This window comes from Sciurus vulgaris (assembly GCF_902686455.1).
Source record: "Sciurus vulgaris genome assembly, chromosome: 4".
Taxonomy (NCBI): Eukaryota; Metazoa; Chordata; class Mammalia; order Rodentia; family Sciuridae; genus Sciurus; species Sciurus vulgaris.
The window spans coordinates 57,891,915-57,913,344 of NC_136464.1; the positions used below are offsets into that span (position 1 = coordinate 57,891,915).

Sequence of the window (21,430 nt, forward strand, 5' to 3'; positions counted from 1 at the left end):
GAAATTCTACGGTGTACTTAAGACAAACATCATATCGATGTTTTTCGCCCATTTATAAGGTTATTTACAGTGAAATATCAAAGTATCTGTACATTATTGTTAGACATGATGGTTATCCAAGATTAGTTTCCAACTGCTGCCAGAAGAACATGGTCCATATATATGTTGATGAAAAGATACTATGAAACTCTTCTTTGCTTTAAAAATTAAACTATAAATGCCTATTATCTCAGACTAAACATATACTTTTGATCACTTTTGCAACAGGGAACCTATACAGTTCAGTGCAGGTGGCCTGACACTTGTACCACCACTTTTAGACATATTTATAGAATGAGTAACTTCTTAGCAATACCCAAACAGTTTGTCAAGGATTGTTTTCATATGCAAAAACAATGGAGGAGAAAAAACAATTCTTTGTTTTTCTTTCTTCTCTAGTGTCCAGTACCCAGGGATTTAACCAAGGGGCATGTGAATGCTAGGCAAGGGCTCTTCCACTGAGCTACAGCCCCAACCCTTTTTATTTTGAGACAAGTTCTTACCAAGTTGCCCATGCAGGACTCAAACTTGCCATTCTCCTGCCTTGGTCTCCTGAGCAGCTGGGATTACAAGTCTGTGCCACAAAACTCAGCAAAACAATTCTCTCTTAAAGCTGCCATCTAGAAACTGCAAAAACTGAAAGAGAGGGGTCGTCGTCTTCTCGGTTCAAAGTGAATTTTTGCTTTCTGCACGTCAAAAATTCACAGCAAAGATCTGAATACAAAAGGAATTAAACTGTAAACAAGTCAAGAATTTGAATATTAAAATCTTGTAGTTTTTTTTTTTTGCCTTTTCAAAGAACATCCTGGTTGAGGAACTGTAGTTTATGAACATCATCTCCCCCTCCAAATAAAACCCCAGATAAATCATTAATCAAAATTTTTACAAATTTAAAAAATAATAATTGGGGCTGGGGATATAGCTCAGTTGGTAAAGTGCTTGCCTCACAAGCACAGGCCCTGGGTTCAAATCCCCAGCACCGCAAAAAAAAAAAAAAAAAAAAAAGAATAAAAAATAATAATTGTACATCAATAATCAATTAAACACAGTAAATCTCTCAAAATTAGAGGAATACAAACTGTATTATTAAAAGGTGAAACCTCAGTCAAATATATTTCTTTTTTCTTTTTTTTTTTTTTAAATAACTTCTGACTGGGTGTGGTGGCACACACCTATAATCCCAGCAACTGGGGAGGTAGAGACAGGAGGAGCTCAAGTTCAAGGCCAGTCTCAGCAACTTAGGGGAGGCCCTAAGCAACTTAGCAAGACCCTATCTCAAGAGATAAAATAAAAAGGGCTGGGGATGTGGCTCAGTGGTTAAGTTTCCCTGGGTTCAATTCCTGGCACCAAAAATAAATAAATAAGTAAATAACTTATTCAAAATATTTTTTTTCTTTATTCACAGTTTCAAATTTAAAATGAGAAAAGGGAAAGAAGAAAATACCTGTTCTTGGTCAGTTGTCATATAAAGTCAAGGAAAAGTAAATCCCTTCAGAGTATGCATTCAATATAGAAAACAGTACAACAGCTATAGACTTAAAAAAATCCTGCAAAGAAACTTAGAACAGGGACACTTTTGTGTACTTTAGAGGGAAATATTGTAGATTTACAGGAAGTTTCTTTAACCCATTTGAACCGCAAAATCATTTGGATAAAAGTTCTCCTGGTCAAAGTAACATTTTATCCAAAATAATCACATCTTAATTCCATGTAGCTAAACCTATTTCAAAAATAATTAAGAGCGTAACTGAATCTCAGGAAGCATGTTAACACTGAGGTACCATGTACGTCTCAAATAAAAATTGGAACTTTCAGTTCAATTCTAGCTTTAGCACTTCAAAATAAAGAAGCCTAAGAACTCTACCATTATTTGCCTGTTCAACAGTATTTCTTTTTGGAGTTTTTGTTTTGTTTTGTTTTTTGGGTGGTGCTAGGAATTGAACCCAGGGACTTTTGCATGCTAGGTAAGCACTCTACCAACTGCGCTATATTCCCAGTCCTCGAATGTATTTCTTAAAGCATAAAAAAAATTAGGGTACAGTCCAATTGTCATTTGACATGAACCAAAGCAGTAACTATTCAAGGTAAGGATAAAAAGAATCTGATTAAGTAGTTTTGTTTTTGTTTTTTGTGGTGCTGGGGATTGAACCCCGGGCCTTGTGCATGTGAGGCAAGCACTCTACCAACTGAGCTATTTCCCTAGCCCCTGAATAAGCAGTTTTTAAGAATTTTCCAAGCTGGGATTGCAGCTCAGTGGTAGAGTTCTTGCCTTGCACATGTGAGGCACTGGGTTTGATCCCTAGCATCACATAAAAATAAATAAATAAAATAAAGGTATTATAAAAAATATTTTTTAAAAAAGAATGTTCCTATTTTATAATAATCTAAATAATTCCTAGTTATCGTAAGGAATGCTTCAAAAACACTCCAAAAGACTTTTGACAAAAAACATTATCAGTTTTTAACTTTTAAAAGTATTTGCCACAAGAGTGTCAAAACAATTCAATGGAATACGAATATTCTTTCCAGTAAATGCTGCCACACAAATGGATATCAACATTCAAAAGAATGAAGATGAAACCTCACACAAACATTAACTCAAAATGGATAAAAGAGTCAGGTGTAGAGACTCAGGAGGCTAAGGCAGGAGGATCTCAAGTTCCATGCCAGACTGAGCAACTTAGCAAGATAATCTGTCACAAAATAAAAAATAAAAAGGGTCAGGGATGTAGTTCAGTGGTAGCAGGTTGAATCCTCACTACTGCCAAAAGAAAAAAATAAAGGTCAAAGAACACACTTTTCTTCAAAGACGATACTCGATATTATTAGTTAACTGAGAAATACAAGTCAAAACCACAAGATAGGGGCTGAAGATATAGCTCAGCTGAGTATATAGCTCAGTTGGTAGAGTGCTTGCCTCTCATGCACAAGGCTCTGGGTTCAATCCCCAGCACCACAAAAAAAAAAAAAAAAAAAAAAAAAAAAAACACTCACGAGATACCACTTTACACCACTTTACAACCACTTTAGATGACCCTAATTTAAAAAAAAGTATTGCCAAGAATGTGGAGAAACAGAACCTTCATACATTGCTGAAGGGAATGTAAAATGGTGCAGCTACTTAGGAAAGTTTAGCAGCTCCTCGAGGCTACAGTGAAACGCAGAGTTAACATACAACCTTGCAAAACCATTCTTAAGTTAAACCCAAGAAAAGTGAATATATATGTTTACACAAAACTTGTACATGAATGTCCATAGCAGCTTATTCCTAATATCCAAAAACTAAAAGCCCAAATATCCTCAACTGGTAAATGAATACACAAAATGTGGTATATTCTTTTACCACATGGATACAGTATACTGGAATATTATTTAGTCAAAAAAATGGCATTCTCACATCAATGTTCACAGCAGCTCAATTCACAACAGCTAGATTGTGGAACCAACCTAGATGCCCTTCAACTGATGATTGGATAAAGAAACTGAGGTATACATACACCATGAAATATTACTCAGCCATAAAGAAGAATGAAATTATGGCATTTGCTGGTAAATGGATGAAGTTGGAAAATATCATGCTAAGTAAAATAGGCCAAGCCCAAAAAAACCAAAGGCCGAATGTTTTCTCTGATAAGTGCAGAGGGAGGGTGGTGGGGGGTTGGGGGGAGAGAAGAATGAAGGAACTTTGGATGGTGTAGAGGAAAATGGGGTGGAAGGGGATGGAGGACAGAAAGATAGTAGAATGAAACAGACAGCATTACCCCATGTATGATTACATGAATGGTGTGAATCCACATTGTGTACAACCATTGAAATGAAAAGTCGTACCCCATTTGTGTACAATGAACCAAACTGCAGTCTATAAAAATAAAAGATTTTAATAAAAAAATGGCATTCTGATACATGCTGTAATATGGATGATCTCTGGAAATATGCTACATGAAATAATCCAGACACAAAAGGACAAATATAATATGACCACTTTCACAAAATATCTAGAATAGGCAAAGTGACAAAATGGATTAAAGGTTACCAAAAGTTGGCAGAAGGAGGAAATGGGGGACTATTGCTTAAATGGATACAAAGTTTCTGTCTGGGAGAATGAAAAGCCTTTGGAAATATAGCAACTATGGATGCCAAACAGTAAATGTAATTAATGCTACTAAATTTGTATACTTTAAGATGGTTAAAATGGTACATTTTATGTATTTTTCACTAAGTTAGAAAAAAAGAATGAAGTACTGTATTTACTACAACCTGATGAACCTTGAAAAGATTATGCTAAGTGAAAGGAACCAGACACTGAAGGCCATGGAGTACATGATTCCATTCATATCAAAAATCCAGAATAGGCAAAAACTGAGAAAGCAGATTTGTAGAGTTCTCAGAAAGTGGCTGCTAATAGTATAAAGTTTCTTTTTGAAATCAGATAGTAGTAATGTCACACAACTCTGCCAAAACAGTAAATACCACTAAACTTCACAGAATGAATTTTATGGTATATATGATTTATCACTCAATAAGGCTACATTTTTGTTTTCAAAGAAAAGCAAACTGGACATGGTGGTACATAACTGTAATTCCATACCTCAGAAGGCTAAGGCAAGAGGATCTCAAGTTCAAGACCAATTTCAGCAACTGAGCAACATTCCATCTCAAAAAGAAAAAAGATGGGGGAACTCCTTACACAGCTCAGGAGTAGTGCAACTTTGTGTTCAATCCCTAGTGTCCCACCAACACAAAGTTACAAAACAAAAGTGAAAAGTATGTGCCACAAATGGGCCTATGGAACAGAGGCCAGAACAGACCCCACATAACCCCTGATCTATGTATGACAAAAATGGCACTATAGTGCAGTATAAATATAGTTTTTTTCAATAAATACCTAGGTCACTTGGATATGCAACTGAAAAACAACTAGTCTGAACTTCTATGACAAAATTAAGTACTTATTTTTTTAAATGACTTTTTTTTTCCTCTCTGAAGGTCATATTGATTGTTTCTAAGTTTTGGCAATTAAAAATAAAGCTGCTGTTATCACACATGTGCAGAAGTGTTTTCAATCTGCGTGAATACCAAACAGCATGATCCCCAACCCTTTTTAGCTTTTTATTTGAGACAGGGTACAGACTGGCCTCCTGAGTAGTAGGGATTATAGTTGAACGCCAACACACCCAACTGGCTATGCCATTCTGCATTCATTCACTGGCTGTGAATGAGTTCCTGTTGCTTCACATCATCACCAGAATTTGGTCTTCTCAATACATTGGATTTCTGCCATATCAATGGGTATCTCATTATTGTTTGAATTTGCAATTCCCCAATGATATAATGTTAAACACCATTCCACATATATTTGTAATCTGTATTATCTTTTTGGTGAGATGTCTGTTCAGATCTTTTGCCCATTTTTCAACTGGGTTGTTTCCTATTGTTGCGCTTTAAGGGTTATTTGTGTATTTTGGATAAAAGTTCTTTCTTTTTTCTTTTCTTTCTCCTTTCTCCCCCCCACCTCACTCCCCACTCTTCTTTCTCTTTTTGAGGTACTGAGGACTGAACTCAGGGTCTTGCATATGCTAGGCAGGTACTTTATCACTAAGTTACACCCCCAGTTGTTTTTCTGCTGAGACAGGGTATTCCTAAATTTCTGAGAATGGCCTTGAATTTGCCATCCTCCTGTCACCGCTTTCCAAATAGCTGGGATTAACAGTGTGCACCACAGTGCCTAGTTGGATACAAGTTCTTTATTGGATAACGTGTTCTGTAAAGATTTTCTTCCAGTCTGTGGTTTATCTTTTCATTCCCCTAATGCTGTGTTTCTCAAAGCAGTATTTAAATTTTCACAAAATCCAATTGGTGTTATATCTAAAAACTCACTGAAAACTAAATATCATCTAGATCTATTCCTGTTACCATCTATAAATTTTATAGTTTTGCACTTTACTTTTGGGCATATGATTCATTGGGTCAGTGTTTAGATTCATATTTATGCATGTGGATAGTCAACTGTTCCGACACCATTTGTCAAAAAGAATATTTGTTTTCCATTGACTTGTCTTTGCTGCTTTGTCTCTGCAGTTAGGGTTAGGGTTAGGGTGGGTCTTTCTGGACTCTTATTTCTTTTTTTTTTTTTTAATCATAAATTTACATAGGGCAAAGTTGCTTGATTCATTCTGTTTTTTTTCCCCTTCCCCCCACCCCTCCCACCCCTCTTTTCCCTCTATACAGTCCTTCCTTCCTCCATTCTTACCACCCTCCTTATCCCTAACCCTAAACCTAACCCTAACCCTAACGCTAACCCCTCCTACCCCCCCATTATATGTCTGGACTCTATTTCATCCCACTGATTTATTTCTCTCTTCTCTCACCAATACCATACTGTCTTGATATTGTGGTAAGTCTTGAAATTGGGTAATGTCAGTTCTCCAACTTTGTTCTTCTTCATATTATGTACTATTTATATAGACTTTTGTCTTTATATACAAATCTTAAAATCTGTTGATACTCATGAAGTAATGTGTCTGATTTTTTATTGGGATAAAGTTGAATCTATAGATCAGGTTGGGAAACACAATCATTTTAGTATTTATTGTGTCTTCCTATCTACTAACATGCACTATCTTTCCCTTTATTTATCCTTGATCTCTTTCATAAAGTGTTGTAGTTTTCCTCACACAAACACTGTACATATTTTGTTAGATTGATACCTAAGTATTTCATTTTGGGGATACTAATGCAAATGGTAGCCCAGTCATTTTATGAGTGGAACTATGGAATGCTTCCAGGACTCTAGAACTGACTTAAGAGTTTTAAAAAGTCAACCGTTCCATTCTCTCTGTTTTGTTGTTTTCTTGCGGTGCTGGGGCTTGAACTCAGGGCCCTGTGCTTGTAAGGCAAGACTTTACCAACTGCACTATCTCCCCAGCCCTTCCATTCTCTCTGAATTAAATATGGTTCTAGGTTCTGGAAACATGGGAATGCCAGAACTCAATCCTATAAAAGAAAGCAATCAGGATGATTAAGACTCAAAATCCATGTTTCTTCAGGAATAAAGGAAATGGGAAATAGCATATTTAATTTAGAGAAGACTTATGATAAGCAAGACAGTGGACTGGAAAATGTTCTAAAAGAACTCTTCCATAGAAAAGGGATTAGATTTATTATGTATATATTTCTAAAGAGCAGGGTAGATAGTGTTGTCAGGATAACTGAATTCCCACCCTGAAAAGTATGCATACAGAAATTAATATCAGGAATACTGTAAAAGGAAATTATTATTTCTTTGGGTGGATATCAAACCTCTAAGATCCAAGATAATAATGAATATATGAAGAATTTTCAGGCAGAGATACTAAAATGCAAAGTCAAGTTTGGAAACCAATGATCCAATTTAACTTCCTCAATTTATAGGTAAATCCAGGAAGATAAATGACTGACTAGAGTTCCCTAACAAAAGAGTGGACAAGTAGAGTCTAAATATTATAACTGCAGCCCAGTCATCTTTTTATTACACTACCACACTTATGAGGCAAGATCTGTTCTTACACATACTGGATCACACATAACCAATGCTTGTTTTCTTCTCAAGTTTTCATTTCAAAGTGCTCATAAATCACCTATTCTGCAGTTACGACAGGAATCAATATTAAGTTTAATACAAATGGTTTGCCACATTTTAAATACATAAAGTAGTCTTTCCTATATTCTAAAACTTTTCTAATTTTCCACAATTATTAAGGGATTTGTAGCAGAGATTCTGCAGTCAGTCCTACAAAGTTCTCTCAGTACTATATGGCATAGCACTCATCAGATCTGGCCACCAAAATGGTTCAAAACTAGATTATTTTTAATTTTCCTAACTATAATTTAATTTCACTCTCATTTAATGATTCTACATTTTCCAATTAAAAAACAATTTGGATGTTTAAGAAAAAAGCAAAATATGAACTCTTCTTTCTTTTGCATTTGTTATATTACAATAAATGACATGCCAAGTAAACATATTCTTTCTTATCTACTTATTCTAAATGTGATGTTTAAAATGTTTTCCTGCCAGGTGCAGTGGTGCACACCTGAAATTCCAGGTACTTCAGAGGTTAAGGCAGGAGAATTACAAGTTAAAGGCCAGCCTCAGCAACTTAGCAACACCCTGTATCAAATAAATAAAAAAAATAAAAAGGAATGGTGATATAACTCAGTGGTAAAGCACCCCTGTATTTAATTCCCCCTGCAAAAAAAAAAAAAAGTATAGTATATTGTCCTGTAACCTGTTTTACTCTACATCAATAAATGTACACTCTCAAACATGCTACTTAACCTATGAGCCACCATTTCCTCATCTATAAACAAAAATATTAGCAAGACATGGTGGCACACACCTGTAATACCAACTACTTGGGAAGCTGAGGCAGGAGGATCCCAAGTTCAAGGACAGCCTTACCAACTAAGTGAGACCCTATCTCAAAATAAAAAATAAAAAGGGCTGGGGATGTGGCTCAGTGGTTAAACAACTCTGGGTTCAATCCCCAGTACTAAAAAGGAAAGAAAGAAAGAGAAAAGTTGGCTTGAACTGTAGCTCAGTGGTAGAGTACTTATCAACCATTTATGAGGCCTAGCACCACAAAAAAATAAAGAAGAGGAAAGGAAATCCTTTAGGTATCAAGGCAAAAAGGGTACTTATAAGTTTTAAGTGAAACAAAATTAGGCTTTGTCAACAAGACTTTATGCCAGAAGATAAAAAAAATCTTAAGTACTGAAAACCAAAAAATGTAGACCAAGGTTATTATATTCCATATATATATATTTTATTTGGGGGGAGGGGGGTGATGCCAGGGATTGAACATTGAACTCAGAGGCATTTAACCACTGAGCCACATTACATTACAAAGTGATCATATTCAATGTTGCCTAAGGTGAAACAAGACAATATATGTAGATCATGCAATTTAACGCACATAAATTTTCCAGATTAATATGTATTAAAACCCTTCAAGGGCTGGGGTTGTGGCTCAGTGATAGAGTGCTCGCCTAGGATGCGTGAGGCCATGGGTTCCACCCTCAGGATCATATGAAAATAAAATAAGGTATTGTGTCCACCTACAACTAAAACACAAAATTTAAAAAAAAAAATTCAAATACTCATATCTTTTGTTCCAGCAATTTATTTCCAGGAATCTATTATAAGCAAATAATCTTATCCTACAGAATCTGGAGAAAAATGTATGCATACAGATGTCCATATTACCAAAGATGATATGATATACTAAAAGTCATCTTAAAAAATAGAAACTACTTTCATGCACCACATAATGATGCTTTGTGTCCAATGACAAACTGCATATATGATGGTGGTCCCATAAGATTACAATGAAACCAACAAATTTCTATCACCCAGTGACTTTGTAGCCATCATGACACTGCAAGTTATTACATACATGTATTTAGTGATACTGGTGTAAACAAACCTACTGCACTGTCAGTCACATAAAAGTATGGCACATACAATTATATACAGTACATAAAAACTGATAATAACAAATGACCATTCACTGATTCATATATTTACTGTATTTATTAGAGTGCACTACTATTTATTTAAAAAAATACTAAAAACTGTAAAACAGTCTCAGGCACATCCTTGAGGAGGGATTCCAGAAGGCAACTGTTATAGGAGATGACAGTTCCAAGTATGTTATTGCCCCTAAAGACCTTCCAGTGGAACAAGATAGGGAAATGGAAGACAATGATATTGACAATCCTGATTCTGTGTAGGCCTAGGCTAATATCTTAATTTTCAACAACAACAAAAAAAGAGTTTAAAAAATGTGAAAAAAAATTTAAGGAGCTTACACCATGTAGCCTGGGTGTATAGAAGGTCACACCACTAGGTTTGTGTATATATACTCTATTATGTTCACACAATGACAAAATCATCTAAAGAAAAATCTGTCAAAAAATGTATCTCTGTCATTAAGTGACATAAGACTGTACTACAAATACATAAACAATAAATGCTGAAAAACTAAGAGGAGACACACCCAAATTTTAACTGTGAATTACTTCCATGATAGGATTATATCTTATTTTCCAAACTGTGTACCACATATATGTATATATAATATATATAATATATATTATATATTTGCTTATAACATATAATATATTAATATATAAATATTATATTTATATATTATAAATAATATATTAATAATATATTATTAATATAATTAATATTAATAATTATATTAATAATATAATTAACATATTATAAATATATATTTGCTCATAATATATATTATGTATATATTATTTGAAGAAGCAAAGGAGAAAAATCCTAACATTTTATATTTTTAAAATTATTTAAAATGTTTTGTGGCTTCCCTAGTGTTACAAGTTAATGAGTATTGATCCTATTCCCTAAGGTTTAAGTATAATCGTCTACATCACTGGATAAAAGGGGAAGAATGTGAAATCTTACAGAATCTGACATACATACACATTCCAAAAGTACTTGGGTCCTCAATGGAGTACCAAGAAATAAGATTAACAGACACAAGAATAGTACAGGGAGATAAGCTACAAAGAATGAGAAATCTTTAGAATGGCACACACGAAGTTACCACAATCTCTAGAACTCAACTATATCTGGAGAAACTCTTCAAAGCCAGACAAATTCACAAAAAAAAAAAAAAGAGAGAAATTTGTTTAGAAATTCTACCCCTGAAATTCTTCCAGGGTTAAGAGTCTTTCCTGTAAATGTTCTAATCAATCAAAGGTTCTAGCTGACCTTCGGGGGAAAAATTCCATCTCTACTAAAATCATGTAATAATTCATCTGGAACCCAAATTTAGACACAGTACAGATCATTTTGATGACTAATTCTTTTTTTTTTTTTAGTTGTCAATGGACATTTATTTATTTATTTATTTATGGTGCTGAGAATCAAACCCAGTTCCTTACACATGTTAGGCAAAGCACTCTACCACTGAGCCAAGATCCGGTCATTTGATGACTAATTGTAATATCCTACAACTAGGTAATTCTGCCAAACAAAAGATTTACCTTTCCTGAAACTGATTCTCCATCATAAAAGAGATAGTGTTTTTCCACTTTGCCATCTTCAGTTTTCATTTCTGCCATTTTCCTGGTTTCTCCATCATTAAGGACAACATCAATCTCACAAATGGGACCAAAAAAGCCTCCAAGGAAACTCTGAAATTAAATGAAAATGCTCTTAATTATCATGTATAGCCAGTCACAACATTTTTTATTCAAATTTTATTACCTTTGACCTTCAGTTAAACAGACTACAAATCCATGAGTTCACAAAGAAATAAGAACTAAATCAAATGCCACAATGAAACTGAATAAGTGGGCTGAGAAGATAGCTCAGCACGGTACAATGCTTGCCTTGCAAGCACAGGGCCCTGGGTTCGATGCACAGCACCACACCAAAAAAAAAAAAAAAAAAAATGAATAAGCTGAATATAATGTTATAATGTGTAAATAATACTGTACTATACACTTTAAAAAGCTAGATTAAAAGGGCAGATATCATGTTATAGGATTTTTATGACCAAAAAAGAAAAAAAAAACTAAACAAATTTAAATATGCTTTAATTTCAATCATTTTCATAGGTAACCACTATAAATAATCAAATTAACATACTAGAACTGTAAGAATTCTTAACACGTAAGTTTTAAGTTACCTTTCATCATACCTGTTTCACTAGAGAATGTGCATAATCCAAATTACTTCTAAAAAGTCCAAATAATTATTACAATGTACTACTTACTATAGAATCTACTGCCATATTGTCTGAAAAGGATGTGTTACATTATACCAGTCCTTTGAGTAACACTGGCTTTGAGGAAACTAATAAAATTTCTGTGAATTTTTCCAAAAAAAAAATACAAGCCTTATTCTGTAAATTCCTTATTCTGTAAATTCTTGATATGGCAGAGTTAGTTATAAGGAGCAAAGATCAATTGCTTATCAATGCCAAAACATATTAGTTGGTAATAAGCAATATGAACAGAATCTATTAGTAACTCTAATATAGGATATAATTGAAGGTTTGTTTTTGTTTTTGTCATGGGGCATGGTGATAGAGGCCTGTACTTTCAGTGACTTGATGAGCACAGGGTTCACAAGCTCAAGGCCAGCATCAGAAACATAGAAAGACCCTTAGCAACTTAGCAAGACAAAAGAGAAAAAGGCTGGGGATGTAGTTCAGTGATAAAGCACCCCTGGGGTCAATCCCCAGTACCAAAATAAACAAATCAAAAATTATTTAGAAGATAGTCTTCTAATCTGTTTTTTGTTGTTGTTGTTTTACTTTTTTTTTTTTTTACAGTGCTGGGGATCGAACCCAGGGCCTTGTGCTTGCAAGACAAGCACTCTACCAACTGAGCTATCTCCCCAGCCCTTACTATTTATTTTTTATTTTTTGGTACTGGGGATTGAACTCAGGGGCACTCAACCACTGAGCTACATTCCCAGCCCTATTTTGTATTTTATTCTGAGACAGTATCTCACTGAGTTGTTTAGTGCCTCACTATTACTGAGGCTGGCTTTGAACTCTCAATCCTCCTGCCTCAGCTTCCAGAGCCGCTGGAATTATAGGCGTACCATACTGTGACAGGCTTTTTTGATTTTGTTTGTTTCAATTACACAGATAATAGTCTTCTATCATGTACTATTTCCCTTTTTAACTTACCCTATAGAACTAGCAGAGTGATCTTTAAAAAACATAAATTTGATCACATCATTCCCTGCTTAAAATCTTTCGATGGGCTGATGAACTTATAAATTGGAACTACGTAGGAAATAGTCTGGCATTATCTGGTAAAGCTTAAAATGTATATATCCCATAACCCAACAATTCCATCCCTGGATATAGTCCTAGATAGAAACTCTTACAGGAGACAAATACAAGAATGTTTATAACAGCCTCCAATGGAAACAATCCAAATATCTATCAACAAGAAAATGGATATACAAATTTTAGTATATTTTATATTTTCATACAACAGGAACAATGAATAGCAATAGAACTAAAGAGGTAACAACCACACACACCAAGATGAATCACATATACATAATGTTGAATGAAAAGAGTCCAAGAGGCTACACAAGAGAATACACACTGTTTATGATCCCAATAAACAGTGGAGAGAACACCAACTGGCAGTTGGTGAGAAGAGAATGAGTACTCCTTCCTTGTGACACCCACAGCATCAATTCATTTGAGTTACAAAATTTGTAGAGTAAGTCAAAAACATGTCATCTACATTGTAATACTAGAAGTTAGGAAGTGGCTAGAAGAACAAAGGAAGTGGGGTGCTAGTACTCTGTTCTGAGCACTTGACACACAGGTATGGTCACTTTGTGAAATTCACCAAGCTACATCCATATTTGAAAATTTCTGTAGGTAACGTTAACTTCAATTTTAAACACAAACACACAATGCATTCTGTAATGTACCCTATATATATCTAGCTCTACCTCTCTCTCCAGGCACATCAGCCTCAAATGATCAGAGTTTTTTCCTGCAACAATTCATCAAATTTGCCAAATTCTTTGTCCTAGAGCCAAGCAAAGTACCTTAACCTAACACTCACCCTTTGAATTTCAGTTTGACTCATTTCCCTAAGACTCTCCTTGACTCCCTAATCCAACCTGGATTCTCCAAAGTTAGGTGTCACAGGCTTATTTTAATTTTAATCAAATTTTAATCAGAAAACTCGCTGAACTAATTTAGAGAGAATGAAAAACTTCAACAATAGGTTACATGCATTATCTATTCCTAGTCAGTGTTCATACTGTGAGTCTTAAAACTCAAAACCTGCTCAAAATAGCAAATTTTGAAATAGTACATGTTCCCCTAGGAGAAAACTACAGATAAGATGTACAGCAGTTCCAAATCAATCCACTTATATTTACTAATTATTAACTATGTGCAAATCATTGAGCCAACATGGGAGGGGACTGCTGTGCATGTATCTCTTATGAAAGGATGGAAGACATCTCCAAGTAGCTATTTTAAGTGGGGAAACAGGTGCAGTGAGGAGAACACCAATTGGCAGTGAGGGTGAGAAGAGAATGAGTACTCCTTCCTTGTGACACCCACAGCATCAATTCATTTGAGTTACAAAATTAAGGCAGAAATATTAATTTTCTCACTCAACTGACACTCTCCAAAGCTACTTCAAGAAAAACTAAGTTTTGAAAACTTATCAAAAACTGTTTTATAGACGAAAGTAAATACGTTAACTTTTTATAACACTATATATTATAAATGTGTATATATATGTGTGTGTATATATATATACACACTTAACAGCTGCACTTGGGATTTAAAAATTGACAAAAATCAAATAATCAAAAATTAAACAATTTTGGCAAAATTAAAACTAGCACTAATTAAAATTGCCAATAAGACTTCATTTTAGGGCTGGGGAGATAGCTCAGCTGGTAGAGTGCTTGCCTCGCAAGCACAAGGCCCTGAGTTCGACCTGAGTTCGATCCCCAGTACCGCAAAAAAAAAAAAAAAAAAAAAAAAAAAAAAAAAAAAAAGACTTCGTTTTATCGAACTACACAATTAATAATCATACACAAAAAGTCTTGTTCTCACACCATTCTTAAAAATTAAAAATTCCTAGGCATTAAAAATACATGCAGGGCTGGGGATATAGCTCAGTTGGTAGAGTGCTTGCCTTGCAAGCACAAGGTCCTGGTTTCAAACCCTAGCACCAAAAAAAAAAAAAAGGATGCAGCTGGGTTGGGGTTGTGACTCAATGGTAAAGCCCTTGTCCGGCATGTGTGAGGCACTGGGTTCAATTCTCAGCACCACATATAAATAAATAAATAAAATAAAGGTCCATCAATAACCAAAAATTAAAAAAAAAAAAAAAAAAATACATGCAGCGAGGCATGGTGTCAAACACCTGTTATCCCAACAACTTGGGGGGCTGAGGCAGGAGGACTGCAAGTTCAAGACTACCCTCAGCAAATTATTGAGGCTCTAAGGATTTAGTGAGACCCTGTCTCAAAATTTAAAAAAGAATAATAAGAAAAATATCTGGGAATGTGGCTTACTGGTTAAGCAACCAGAGTTCATTCCCAGTACCAAAAAAAAAAAAAAAAAAGGCAAAAGAAAAAAACCTGTTATATACATTATTTTCTGTATGCATGAAATATTTCAGAACTAAAAATGAAAAACTATCTTTATTTCTTAATAGAATCAAAAAATTTAAAATGGTGAGGAACCAGAAGGTATAAAAAAATAGTATATGCCGAAGAGTTAAGACTGAGTAATAAACTCTAGCACTTTAACAAGTTAACTATGCCGTTAAGATTTTAGCACTGGGTTAATTTTACAGGTTTTTTATATTAGGACATATCAAAAATGAACCTACAGGTTTACTAAAAAGAAGAGTCAAAAAAATTGTGGATATCTTAAACAAGTCAACAACAGAAAAAAAAAATATCTGAGAAAAGAACTTGTCTTTTTTGTTTTCCTTCTAAAAACAGTTGAAAGTAAAAGATTCTTTACCCAAGGTCTTGGTTTTAAGTATTTTATTTCAAGATTACATATTCTAGCATTTCAAATAAAAAGTCATGATACTTAGAGTTGGGGTTGTGGCTCAGTGATACAGCACTTGCCTGGCATGTGTGAGGCACTAGGTTCAATTCTCAGCACCACATATAAATAAATAAATACATAAAATAAAGGTAAAAAATCTTTTAAAAAATAATATTTAATTCTAATTATTCACAATCATATTATAATACTTCTAATATGTTAAAGAGGAAGTAAAATACCAGAAAGGAAGGGATAAAAATTTAAAAAGAACCCGGTGCACTGGTGCAACCATGTAATCCCAGTGACTTTTGGGAGGCTGAGGCAAGAGGATCAAAAGTTCAAAGCCAACCTCAGAAACTCTGGGAAGCCCTAGGTAACTTAGCGAAACCCTGTCTCAAAATTTTAAAAATCAAAAAAGGGCAGGGGATGTGGCTCAGTGCTTAAGCGCCCCTGGGTTCAGTCCCCAGTACAAAAATAGAAAAAAAATTATAAAAAGTTAAGATACTTTGACTTACTGAAACCACAGAAGGCAGTTTTGAAAGAATACTGAGATCTTCTATCAAAGGTAACTTCAAGTGAGCAATAAGATGAGATTTTTAGGTTGGAGATGTAGTTCGGTGGCAAAGCACTTGTCTTGCATGCACAACGGCCTGTGTTCCAGCATCCCCCAAAAAAGGATTTTCAGGAGCAATACTATACAATTAACAATACAAGTTAAAACTCTTAGGGCTAGGGATGTAGCTCAATGGTACAGGGCTTGTCCACTACATGTGAGGCCGAGCTCAATCCCCAGTATCAGCAAGAAAATAAATAAAACTCCTAGGTCACTTTAAAATAACTAGACTGCAGTATATATTACTAGTAAAACCTTATAGCAATTGTTTTCAGTTTTCTAATCTTGGCCTAAACCTCATATTAATCACTGACCTTAGGTTAATTTAAGATTTTTCATACAATGTGTAAACCCCATATTAAGCATTATCATACAGCAAAGTTACATATGAATACATAAAAAGACAACTAACTTTTTAGTACTCATTGAACAAATTGCACCAAGTCCAGTGGATGAAAGAAATGTAGATCAAGGTGAGGCGGAAGGGAGACTCAAAATTTATTCGCTTAGCCTAAACACAATGAAACAGCATATTTTCACACATACATTTGTGCCCATTTCAATGTTTAAAAGCTTTACAATTGCATTTTTTTGACAAGTAATTTGAAAACAAAACTGTTCTTGTACATAATGCAGATAGCTTAGTAAAAGCACTAATTACACATATAGCAAAAAAATTGGAGGGCTTTTTAAAAGTTTTCTTTAACATCATAATCAAGAAGGCTTCTCCAACTCCCTGACTAGGTGAGATCCTCCAGTAATTCCTCCTTAGTATTTATCACAATTGTAACTTCCACGTTAAACAACCAGTTTACACAAATTAATGTGTCTCTCTCCTTAGACTGTATGCTACAAGAAAGCAAGCAGTTTTGTTTATGGCCCCTGGACAAACTACTAATATGTTGAATAAAATGAAAAAGCTCCAAAAATGAATACGTCCTTTTTTTTTTTTTTCTTTAAATGAAAGCAATGCGATTTCTGATTTTAGAAGTTATTGGTTAAAAAAAAAAAAAAAAAAAAAAAAAAAAAAAAAAAAAATGGATTGACCGTTAGCCAAAAGGCAACGGCAAGCTTTGGGAAAGTAGGAAGGATACGGAGAGCACAGAGTAGGCGCTCAAAGTATGCAGACCAAATGAAACGAATAAACGAATGCTACCATAAAGTGAGCCAAATGAGCTCCAATCTAGAAGAGGCTGCCAACACACAGAAAGTTAACCAGCACCATGCCCACGCTTGTGCTTCCCACTAACTGTGGTTAGAATACTCTGATTTCCCTCCCTCCTCTGCTTCCTAGGCCATTTCAACATTCCGAAGCGTTAAATTAAAGAAATGGCTTAGGGCAGGAAATGAAAGTCAATGCTTAAATCCGCGGGCACGAAACTCGGTCTTTGGAGTTTAAAACGCCCCCCGGGTTGAGACACCCTCTTCTATTTTTTCTCTCTCATTCTACAAGTGTCAACACTCCGTCCCAAAGAGTCATGAAATCACAGAGTCACCGTATCCAGGTTTAAAAAAATTACGGGAGTTCAATCAAGTTCATGACATAGGGAGAGTGACCAAGTCCCCCAGAGTCCGGAACTGGGGGCTCCGGGTCACCCAACCTGCACGGAAGCGAGGTTGCCCCGGAGGAGCGCAGAGACCTGCTACCTTGGGCGGGGAGGCGGCGGCGGGCCCCCGCAGGGGCGGGGTCCGGGTGCCCAGCCAGGGCCCCCACAGCCGGTCGAGGAACGCCGGCTGAGGCTCCGACATGGCCAGGAGAGCGCGCGGCCGCTTGCAGGTGCTCGGGCCTCGCCGACACCGGGAAGAGGCGGCGCCGCTCGCACTCCCCCGAGCCCGGGGCAGCCCGACAGGCCTAACCTGCTCCCTGCTCTCTGCTCCCAGTCCTGCCCGCCCGCCCCTTCCTTCCGCAACGCCGCGCCCGCCGTTGGCCGTCCGCCGCGCGCTCCGGGGTGAGAGCGGGAGATTGGAGCACCGGCCGCCGCGCACTCACCATTGTCAGCGCTGCCGCCGCCGCGTCCCCGCCACTTCACTCCTCTTCTCTCAGGAGAACTCCCAGCCCAGGCTCCCTCCGCCCGGCGCCCCGTCACGTGACCTCCAGCCGCCCGCCGCACGTGACCACCCCCTTCTTCGCTTCCCCTCTCCCGGCCTCTCTCCGCCCTGCTGGCCGGCCTGGCCCTCCAGGAGAGGCCGTTTGAAGGCGGGGCTTCGTGCTCCTCCTTCCAGGGGCGAGGAGGGGCTCCGCGGGTGACGTCAGGTGGGCGGGGCCCTGGCGGAGGTAAGTTCCCGGTTCCTCCGCGCCCGCTGTTCCCTCACGTGACTAGTAGTGAGCCGTCTGGCTCTCCGGGCACACCCAGTTCCTTTCCCCAGTGGAAGTTTGAGAGTCGGAAGGGTTTGTGCGGCAGGCGTTTTCCTTCGCCGGGTATTGGGTTGCCGAGGCCAATGAGAGACGTTACTCGCGGCCCCGCTTCCTTAGGCCTCGCAAGGGATGTGCCGTGTTAATGCGGACTTGGCGGGGTCTTCCACTTCGCTGGGGTTCAGCCCAGCTCCCCATCCCACCCCCACGGCTTCAGGGTTTTGGGAACTTATCAGCTTCTCGCCTCTGAAGAGATCAATAGGGAAAACGTCTTGAGTACCACATCCGTTGCTTCCTGAAGTCCACGGGTAGTTCGTGACCCAGCCGTAGAGGAAAATGTCAGATCGACTGTTCCCAGCTCTTCTTTGACAGGGGGTGAGGCGGACCTTCCAAAGAAGTCCAGCGAGGCTGTGGATGACTTCTCTGGCCTTAACTGTGTCCTAGTCATTATAATGTAAGCTTGGAAGATCTCCAGATGAATGAAATGATGTTCGGAGTCTCAAAAATTGTTGAACCGGCCTGGGGATAGAGCTCAGTTGGTAGAGTGCTTGGGGCAAGCACAAGGCCCTGGGTTCAATCCCCAGCACCGCAAAATAAAATAAAATAAAAATTTGTTGAACCACAACAGTGCACTCTATACATAATCAAAAAAGAAGAAAAGATTATTCCATATAACAAAACAAAAATCAAGATAGGGAAGCAGGACTGTAAAGCAAGTCTCAAATTTAATAAAAGGATTAAAATCAGAGTAGGGGCTCCAGTAGTTAACAAAAAATAGCTAGAAAGTTCCACAAATAGTTAGAAACCAAGCAATTCGAAATCTCTAGGTCAAAGAAGAGATCAATAGAAGTTTAAAATTAGTTTGATCTAAAAGATACTGGTAATACAACGTATAAAACTTAGTGGGATATAACTGAATTAGGACTTTTGGGGAATCTAGATTAAATGCTTGTATCTGAAAAAAGGTTAAAAATCAGTAATCTTTTTCATTAAATCGGGAAGGGTTTTTTTTAAAGCAAATTAGCATGTGAATGGAGAAAGTATTAGCTCAATTTTGTTGTGCTAAAATTGTGCTAAAAAATATTTTCCCCCCTTTTCTTACTTAAGAAAAGCCCTTTTCTGGGCTGGGTATATAACTCAGTTGGTAGAGTGCTTCCCTTGAAAGCACAAGGCCCTGGGCTCAATCCTCTTTTCTAAAAAGAAAACCCCTTTCATCCAAGGACTTTGAGGAGAGTACCATAATGCTCAGTGAGGAAATGATTGTCTCCTCAAAAATGATGTTGGGAAAACCGAATACCCTATGAATTTAGACTCTTATCTTACACTGCGTACAAAGATGAACTCAAACTAGATTAAAGACAGTTTCTAAACAAAAAAGTGCCTAGAACAACACATAGGAGGAAAGCCTCGACTTGGCCTCATGACTTTGGACTTAATGGTTCCTTGGATATGACATATGCACAACCAACAAAAGCAAAATCAACCAAATGGGACAACATCAAAGTTTTAAAACTTTTGTGCATCAAAGGACACAATCAACAGAAGGCAACCTATGGAATAGGAAAGAAAAATTGCACATCATATATTTTATAAAGGGTTGATATCCATATATGGAAGGAACTCTTCTGTATCTCATTTTATTCATTAATCATAATGATTTTGTGTGTGGGGGGGGGTGTGGGTGTGTGTGTGTGTGTAGGGGGTTACTTGGGAACAAACCCAGGGCCTCACACATGCTGGGCAAGCACTCTACCACTGAGCTATACCCCCAGCCCAGTCATGAATTTGAAATCTGTTTATGTTGTTCTGTGTATCACTAGTTTGGTCCTTTTCATTGCTTAGTAGTATCCCATGGTATAAACCAACCACAGAACAGTTACCCATTTTCTTGTTAATAGACATCGGTTTTCACCAGTTTTTTTCCCTACTGTGAACAAAGGTCTATTAACATTCGTGTACAAATGTTTTTGGAATATAACAAATTTTCTGGGTAGGTAGAAATGTATTTATTTTATAAGGAACTTTTCAGGGGAGTTAGCTCAGTGATAGAGTATACTTGCCTAGCATATGCAAGCATCTGGGTATTGTGGGGGGGGGAGGAAGAAAGATTACTTTCTAAGTAGTTCTGTCATTTTACCCCCCATCAGCAGTATATAAAAATTAAGTATCTCTACATCTATATTTTCAATATCAGTCATTCTTCAATATGATTACCTTGCTGTGATTTTAATTTGCTTTTTTTTTTGGGGGGGGGGGTTCTGGGGATTGAACCCAGGGCCTTCTACCAACTGAGCTATATCCCCAGCCCTAATTTGCCTTTTTTTAATAATAATATTGAACTCTTTTTCATGTGCTTATGAACCTCTGTTTGTGAAGTATCTACCAAAACTTGCCAATTTTTTTAGTTGGAATATTTGTTTTCTTTTTATTGAGTTACAGTTTATTAAGTATTTTGGATGCAAGTCCTGTATCATATATTAGTTGCAAATATTTTCTCCTAGTCTGTTGCTCACCTATTTGTTTTCCTAATAATGTTCATTGATGACTCAAGAATTTTGACTTTTACATTTAGGTGTGTGATCCATCTCAAATTAAATTTTGCAAATAGTGTAAGATAAGATTTGAAAACTTTTTGAGTCCAAGTGGTTCCAGCACCATTTGTTTTTGTTTTTGGGTTTTTTGTTTTGTTTTGTTTTGTTTTGTTTTGTTTTGTTTTTTGTTTTGGGATGGTTTGTTGTTGTTTTAATGAAGCATCTATTTTTTTTTTTTCACAATACCTTTATTTATTTATTTCTCTGTGGTGCTGAGGATTGAACCCAGTGTCTCACACATGCCAGG

General features: G+C 36.7%; 1 protein-coding gene and 1 long non-coding RNA gene across 5 annotated transcripts in view; both read right to left on the reverse strand.

Moving 5' to 3' along the window:
* VPS26A (VPS26 retromer complex component A) overlaps positions 1-18,384 on the reverse strand; it is a 35,843-nt gene extending 17,459 nt beyond the window's left edge. Inside the window, exons 1-2 of one of the 4 annotated variants that reach the window (XM_079135808.1) lie at positions 18,230-18,384; positions 11,101-11,250 (exon numbers count right to left, since the gene is read on the reverse strand). In XM_079135808.1, coding sequence (XP_078991934.1) covers positions 11,101-11,250; positions 18,230-18,232 — 153 coding nt within the window. In that variant the 5' untranslated portion in view covers positions 18,233-18,384. Of the gene's footprint in view, positions 1-542; positions 570-11,100; positions 11,251-17,886; positions 18,038-18,229 lie in introns of those variants that run through there. The other 3 variants (XM_079135807.1, XM_079135810.1, XM_079135809.1) reach the window with 3 other exon arrangements.
* On the reverse strand, positions 5,716-10,147 carry LOC306658656. Its single transcript, XR_013763114.1, has 2 exons — positions 6,369-10,147; positions 5,716-6,144 (listed from the first exon to the last, which is right to left on the reverse strand). It is a non-coding gene; the product is annotated as an uncharacterized lncRNA (long non-coding RNA).
* Positions 18,385-21,430: the final 3,046 nt, after the last annotated feature.